General features: G+C 49.2%; 3 protein-coding genes across 3 annotated transcripts; 1 reads left to right on the top strand and 2 right to left on the bottom strand.

Annotated features, from left to right (window-relative positions):
- Window positions 1-893: 893 nt before the first annotated feature.
- J7337_005545 (uncharacterized protein) lies at window positions 894-2,138 on the top strand (the record flags this gene model as incomplete). The annotated part of the gene is made up of 2 exons (XM_044823221.1): window positions 894-1,385; window positions 1,437-2,138. 2 exons carry the CDS (start codon window positions 894-896, stop codon window positions 2,136-2,138), a joined length of 1,194 nt encoding a protein of 397 aa, XP_044681712.1.
- Window positions 2,139-2,647: 509 nt separating this feature from the next.
- J7337_005544 (uncharacterized protein) lies at window positions 2,648-3,307 on the bottom strand (the record flags this gene model as incomplete). Its single annotated transcript, XM_044823220.1, has 2 exons — window positions 2,648-3,213; window positions 3,271-3,307. 2 exons carry the CDS (start codon window positions 3,305-3,307, stop codon window positions 2,648-2,650), a joined length of 603 nt encoding a protein of 200 aa, XP_044681711.1.
- A 1,271-nt stretch (window positions 3,308-4,578) lies between these two features.
- On the bottom strand, window positions 4,579-6,252 carry J7337_005543 (uncharacterized protein; the record flags this gene model as incomplete). The annotated part of the gene is made up of 3 exons (XM_044823219.1): window positions 4,579-4,804; window positions 4,865-5,021; window positions 6,231-6,252. 3 exons carry the CDS (start codon window positions 6,250-6,252, stop codon window positions 4,579-4,581), a joined length of 405 nt encoding a protein of 134 aa, XP_044681710.1.
- Between the last annotated feature and the right edge of the window lie 1,029 nt (window positions 6,253-7,281).

Genomic DNA, 7,281 nt, shown 5'->3' with positions numbered 1-7,281 from the left:
CTACAGGATATCGTCATCCTGCTTGATCATATCTCAGGTCGAAAGGGTCTAGCTACTGGGATTCAGCGTGAGTGATAGGCCTGTTTCTTCTTGTCCTGCCCTTTCCATTGCAATGGAAGTTTGGTTATAAGAGCTGTGCGCTTAGAGCTGTCTGGGCACTCCATTCAACGAGAAATCGTTGAGGATGGCCGGCTCTACACATAGAAATCGATACCCAAGCTCTGCTGTCGCACCCTTCCCCTAATTCGAGCTCCTTTCAACGTCTCACTATCCCCTTCACCTTGTCCTCCATAGCTTCAGTTCTTTGATCTGTGCATGGGCTATGCACCAGGGTCTTGATATGGGCCCCGCCACAACACGTCACTTTACAAGCGTGGATTGCAGCCCACGTCCAGCTTCACCTCTAGCGCATTGCCCCCGGGACTTTTCCTGTACGCAACATCCCTTGTCGTTCAGATGCCATCGATATTTGTTCCAAGCTTCAGCTGCAGCTCTCTCTGACACTCCTACAAGCCTGTCCATTCGTTGATTTGGCTATAAGAGCGCCTCAGTAGCTGTAAGTCAGAACATCATTCCTGTGCAGCACCACGTTGCCACTTACTATTATCTCTTCATTTCTTTCGCACGTCCCTTGTTCACTCTTGTTTCCAACCATTGACCTTTGACAACATTCGCCCATTACTCGATGTATTTTCTATGGCAAACACTTTCAAAACCGAGAAGCTAACGAATCCCGAAAATAGACAATTGACGACGAGTAACCTTTCCTCATTCGCCCCGCGATACCCCTCACCTGCGTTGACCTTCAATACTCGCAGGGATCGATTCTCTGGCTGTTGTCGATAGCTTTATAACACATCTGAAGAAAACAATTTTTGTTCCAACTCTAAATCATGTCTGGGCCCTTTTCCAGCCCCTTTGGGGAGAACAGCAACCCTTTTGGGACAGACAGGGGAAAGAGGACGAACAACGCAATTCATGCTGTTGCCGAAGAAGATGAGAACGATACCATCACATCTCCTACAAACCCTCGATTTGGGGCTTCACCAAACTCCGCCTCCATGTTCTCTGGCCCTTTCGGTGGTGGCTTTGGGGGTGACTCTTCATCTGAGGCACCTCCATCGGGTACCCTCCCAAACCCCGATAGCTACCCTGCTCAGTACAATTTTGGTCGCCGAACATCAGTCTCTGCCGAATCTCTGAAGCCAAGTGCTGATTCATATGACAATTGGTCACCACCTTTTCACGAGAAGTCTGCGGACCAGCTTGAGCGTCTTAAACGTGCTATTGAAGGAAACTTTCTTTTCAGCCATCTCGAGGATGAACAGAGCGCCCAGATCCTCGGTGCTCTTGTTGAAAAGCCGATACCAGCTAAAGGTATCAAGGTGAGTAGCGTATACCCGACATTGAATCGAAAGTCTGACAAGATGTTGTAGGTTATTAGCCAAGGTGATGCGGGGGATTATTTTTATGTCGTCGAGAAGGGATCTTTCGACGTATATGTCAATCCTAGTGGTTCGCTTCAACCCGGTCCGGATGGCATGGGTAACCAAGTCGGCAACATTCAGGCTGGTGGTTCGTTCGGAGAACTGGCACTGATGTACAATGCGCCTCGAGCTGCGACGGTTGTCTCGGCTGAGTCCGGTTGCACTGTATGGGCACTCGATCGTGTTACCTTCCGCCGTATTCTTATGGAGTCGACGTTCGCTCGGAGACGCATGTATGAGAGCTTCCTTGAGGAAGTTCCACTTCTTGCAAGCTTGAACCCATACGAGCGCTCCAAAATTGCCGATGCCCTTGAAACAAAGAAATTTGCGGCAGGCGAGGTCATCATCAACGAAGGAGACCCCGGCCACGCATTCTACCTTTTGGAGAGTGGTGAGGCAGATGCTTACATTGGACAGCCTGATAACAAGGTTCGCCATTACAAGAAGGGCGATTACTTCGGCGAGCTTGCCCTGCTTAATGACGCCCCGCGAGCAGCTAGTATCGTTGCTACGTCTCCAGTCAAGGTTGGCAGTCTGGGCAAGAACGCTTTCCAGCGACTTTTGGGCCCTGTGGAGGGCATCTTACGAAGGACCAAGTATCAGGGTGTTGCAACCGGTGTCGAAGAGATGGATCCTCTCCACACCGGCTAAGTCACAAGGGAAGATATATGAAAGCATGAAACTGAGGTTTGTTGGACACGCCGGTAATCTCAGTCACTGGTCTTAGTAGTGCTGTTGGGTTCGCCTTGTGCTGGCTGGGTGTAAATGTTGATGGCGATGCGCCTCGGGTTGGATTGAGAAATGGACGACGGAGGAGTTGGCTTTGACATGGCGTTTTGTGAGGTTTTCTACCACCTTCGCTTCCCTGAGACAAGTATTGCTAGTGATCAGAGACCTTGGTTGATATCAATATCATTATGCTATATCTCTCCACACCATGAGCAGTAGAAGGCAACGAGACTGAGATTGGAAGTAGCCATTGACGAGCAATCTGTCAAATTAGGGAAATTCCGTGAGACTTTAGTCTATGTGGCTTCCTTTATTAAAGACTCTATTGAAAAGATAATATTGGTATCAAAACGCCTGAGTTGATGTGGAAAATCTTACAAACTGATTAGTCCGCCTCTATGTATCCCATGGTAAGCGTACCTGGGTCCTAGTTACTGCTCCTGACTGTCTGTGGCCCTCCGCGCGAGCTCCTCCCGAATCTTCCTCCGAAGTTCTTCAACCGCAACTTCAGTTTCTAGCACCCGACCGACGCCAGTGCGCCAAGTATCATCCAGTGTCTTGATTTCAGCCCCTACAGCGTTCTGCCTGTTTTGCCTCTCTAGGTTCACGATATCGATTTCACGCTTAACAGCAGCAAGTTCACGCTCCAATGCCTGGAGCTCTGCCTCTAGCCCATGGTTCCCTAAGAGCCAAGCGTTCTTTCCCCACTTCTCTAGAAGCTCGAGGTTTGTGAGACGTGAGGAGAGGTAGCTATGTGCGATGGCGGCAGCAGGCAGGGCGGTCGCTGGAGGGGCGCTGGGAGAAGGAGCCTCGTAACGGCTTAAATCGAGCGGTGCAAGGGGCGTGGATTTGGAGACGCGCTCAAGCTCGGCTATCATGGCGGGCGTGAAGGAGGGTTCTGGATTGGAAGTCGGCAGGGGAGGTTGAGAAGATGCTTCGGCGGCAATTAGGTCACGGGCTGCGGTCAGAGCTTCGGGAGTCGGTTCCTGGTCAACATCTAGAGGTCAGTCAGCAAAGGAATGAGTAAGGGGGACTCAGAGACCATGACACTTACAAGGAAGGGATTCGTGGTACGCTGGAGGAATGGGCATCTTGAATTATGTGTCGCGGTGCGCTTCGTCAATCCAGGCCGACTGCAGGTGGCGAATCAAATGAGAGGAGGATGAGGGTTTGTGTATATGATTTGTTCTCTGGTTCTGTCCGACTCAGGAACAGTATTTAGGAAATCGTAATTTTGTACAGGCAGATACGGTAGATAACTGAGATACAATTGCGATCACAGCCTTGCCGCCACAAACTTTCGCAAAATTATGAGCAAGGAGAGTAAGCACGGACCATGAAGTAGCCTTATGCGGCCTATTCGATCAGCCTTGGTGGCTGAGCTTAGCAGTGTAATGTGCAGGGATAGCTTGCTTCCCCGCGTCTGAATCAATCGAGATGGTGACGGAGTCGCGCTCCACCAAAGAACGGCAAGCAAAGTGCAGCAGATGTAGGGACAAAGACGTCAATGCCAACAAACCGAATTTATGTTACAAATATACAGGAGAAGTAACCCGGCCGTTCCTGCATTCGAGGCTTTCTTGATATTTACAGCCATAAGGAAGGAGGATCTCGTCCTGTTAATCACCGAAGCGAGTAAGTTGTACCGTAACTTGACCCTGCGTAGAACTCAGCACGCTCGAGCGCAAAACGGCTGCTCCCAGTGCTAGATATGGAATGGATGTTTGTAGGCGGCACTGAGGGTTTTTCTTTCATGGCATTGCCATAAATAAACCTGATAATCGATTAACAAAGTGGTGACCGACGCACAATCAATCTGGGGGTTTTAAGGGATCCTTGATTGAATGAAAGCCTGATAATTGAAGATAGTTTTATGTACGAGTTGAACGCGTAGTAAACCTCATCCCGTGACTTATAAGCTGTTCAAGCTGAAAAGGCATTTGATAATATTAGCTGTGCCTAATTTCGGCTATGAACAGACTTGTTGTTCGCTTTGGTGCGAAAGTTAAGATAGTTATACAGTAAATACATTGTTCCGTTGGAAAGAGTACGGATACTTTCGCAGGCGGTCATAAACCATGCATGATCCACGTAGAGATCTGAGTAAGTCACGAGGGTTTCAACAATTCCGCCGATATCCCTTTCCATATTCCCCAGGCATTTCATCTGGTGACACCACCACAAGGCAGTTTGGTTTCTGGTATTTCATTCGTTTAGTCTCGTGTCGTTTCGTAGTTGTAAAGCAAAGATCAAGCTCGCGTCGCAATTCCAATACATGTGAACCCTCAAAGATGCCTCTGCCATCGTATGTGTGACAGCAAGCAGTGACTATCAATCTCTTGACGAGGACTCGATAATCTGATTAGGATGAGGACCGACCGCTCTCGGAAGAGTCGGTCTTCGAGAGATCCTCGTGGTCTTCTTCCTCGGGGCCGTGAAGTGACTCCTCAAAGACCGGCTCGGGCTCGTTGACCTCAAACTTGGTCTTGAGGTCGCTCACGTGGTGAGAGAAGCTGCTGCTGTTGGAGCGGCGTCTAGTGTTTGTGAAGGTGAATTGTTCGTCAGCGATGTCGTCGCTGACGGTTCCCCTGCAGGCCGTGTAAGTGAAATGTGGAGACGGCGACATGGGGTGCATTGGGCTAACATACCAGTTGCCTCGACCAGAGCCGTCTTTCTTCACCTTCTTTGGGTCGACATCGGCAAAACCGTTCTTGCCAAAGAAACGAGGAACATTTTCCGTGGGGAGCGCGGTTCCCTCGGCAATACCCTTATGGTCACGGTCGTTGGCCTTGTGAGATCGGGTCACTGTGAGTAGTGCCTGTTAGTATCATGGCATGATAAAGAAGTGGTCATAGGCTGACTTTTGGATTGTATGTCAAGGTGATATGAAGAAGAGGTGAAATTGTGATGGTATGCGAGATGAAAGATGGAATTTGACTATCAGGATGATGAATGATGGAAGGAGGGGTTGAGGTACTCGAGAATTGGAAGGGGAGCTCATCTGCTTTTAAACGGATTGGATGGCGGGCCGAACGTCACCAACGGCACTCGCCAGTGAACATGAGCATGCCTCCTCTGGAGTCTACCTAAGCTACGCCAGGTGCGGGGTGTCCAAGTACTCCGTGTATATAAGTCGCTATACGGAGAAGGGGGGAAGAGTACCTGGGAGAGGAACGACAAGACTGTGAAGGATTTGAGGAACTCACTTTTGAGCAGCGGAAATATTTTAGAACTGGCACCGGGAGATTCTATAGCATGCGGTCGAGTTAGGATGCGTGAGTTGGCGTGAAATTGAAAGGGGTGGTGTTGAATCTCGGAGTAGGTAGGTTGTTGAGGACTCAGTTGACTTTGGATGAGGGGATGGTTATTTATGGGTGAAATATTGCGTGAGAGAAAGATGGTGTTTGATGGCAGGATCTTCAAGTGTGTAGAAGTGATAATTCAAGACGAAGCAAGATAATTTGTCTGTGATCTAGGAACCTGCTTGCTTGGAAGGGGGTCTTGCCTTTATATCCCGAGAGTCACGCGAGGTACGATGCGTGATGGCATCACCTTGTATCCAATCAGCTCATTGCAGTCCGATGCTCCTTCCCGCCTACCCAGCACCATTTTACACGAGGGGAAGCTACGACAGCTTCCCAACGGATGACAGGCTTTCAATTGGACAATTGAAAATCACGGAGAGCAAAGACGAGAGACGGAGGGGCCCAGCTCATGGACTGACTTGATTGACCGTGCCTCATCATGGTCCATCATGGAAAGACCAGGCGTGCAGATTCACCCAGTGCAGCGACCCACCTCTCCACCTCCAGCTCATCTGCTGTGCTGATGAATACTAATAAGTGGACCTCGCATGTCCCATCCCGACCGCCTATCGCGTGACCACCTACAAGTATGCGCAAGCAGCCGCTGGCCGAACTCTCTGGTCCAACAACACCTACCAAGCTACAGTTTAACGTGCTATGGAGTAGGTACAGCTTAAAGCACGTTACAACCAGCTTAGTAGGCACCTACTGCGGAAGCCATCTTCCAGCATTCCATTTGTAAAAGAACCAAGTAGACTATCCGTAGACTGCTAGACAAACTGTCTGATTTCAAGGGAGACTTTAACTGAATGATACATACCTGTTCAATTCCATCATGATATCGCTCTCTGTGTCATCTCTCCAGATCAATGAGTGGAATTGAATTCAGCTTGTGGCCTCTTCTAACCTCCCGAGGCAAAGAGGGGCCATGTCATGCTCCACTGCCTTTGTCCATTGGGTTTCCACAAACACTAATACTGATGCTGATGCTGATGCTGTAATGCAAGGCCCCTGGATTCGTGAACTTTGAGCCTTCATTCTGTTTGGTGCAGACTTAGTTATCACCGTCCTTGATGTGCAACAACTCTTTGGCATGGGGCTGACTTCACTGTCCAGTGCATGTTTCTACAATCAGTACAGTGGAGGTCTTAATAGTCTTTGACTCTTCCTTGGCTTTTGGCTGCAGGTGGCCCCCACAACGTCATGAGTGACAATCCCGCTTATAATTATGGGACCAGATCTGGGGTAAGACACGCAGGTACCGGCGGCTCTAAGTGATATGCCAACCGCAGTAGATGGTAATGGCTTGTATCGATGGGCAAGGAAAGCCCATTGGAACAGGGGTATAGCATAAGGAAACTTTTGACCGCAAGATATGTGCTGCGATACTCCACCTTTGAATAACACTACCTTATGATTCATGCACAGACATCCAATCACACAATAGGGAGCCTAGGAGCCATGGGTGTCAAACAATGATTGATACATACGTCTTACGTTGAACTCGGCCCCACAATATATGGCTGAAAGAATATTAATTATACGTTCATCCCTGGAGGAATCATGAATCTCAAAAAATCAGGCTTAACTACGGAGTAGGGGAGATGATATTCCAGGTCTAACTTTACCATCTCCGATACCGCCCCGACCTCGTGTCTGCTCGACTCAGCCCCCAGCGATCAATGGGTCTTAACAAGGACTGACTCAGTGCCAACATGAAGCTGACGAGCACATGACCCCCTCCTTATCGGCCTCTTTTG

The sequence above is a fragment of the Fusarium musae genome, chromosome 4 (genome assembly GCF_019915245.1).
Source record: "Fusarium musae strain F31 chromosome 4, whole genome shotgun sequence".
Lineage (NCBI taxonomy): Eukaryota > Fungi > Ascomycota > Sordariomycetes > Hypocreales > Nectriaceae > Fusarium > Fusarium musae.
This window is presented reverse-complemented; position numbering and strand designations above follow the sequence as displayed.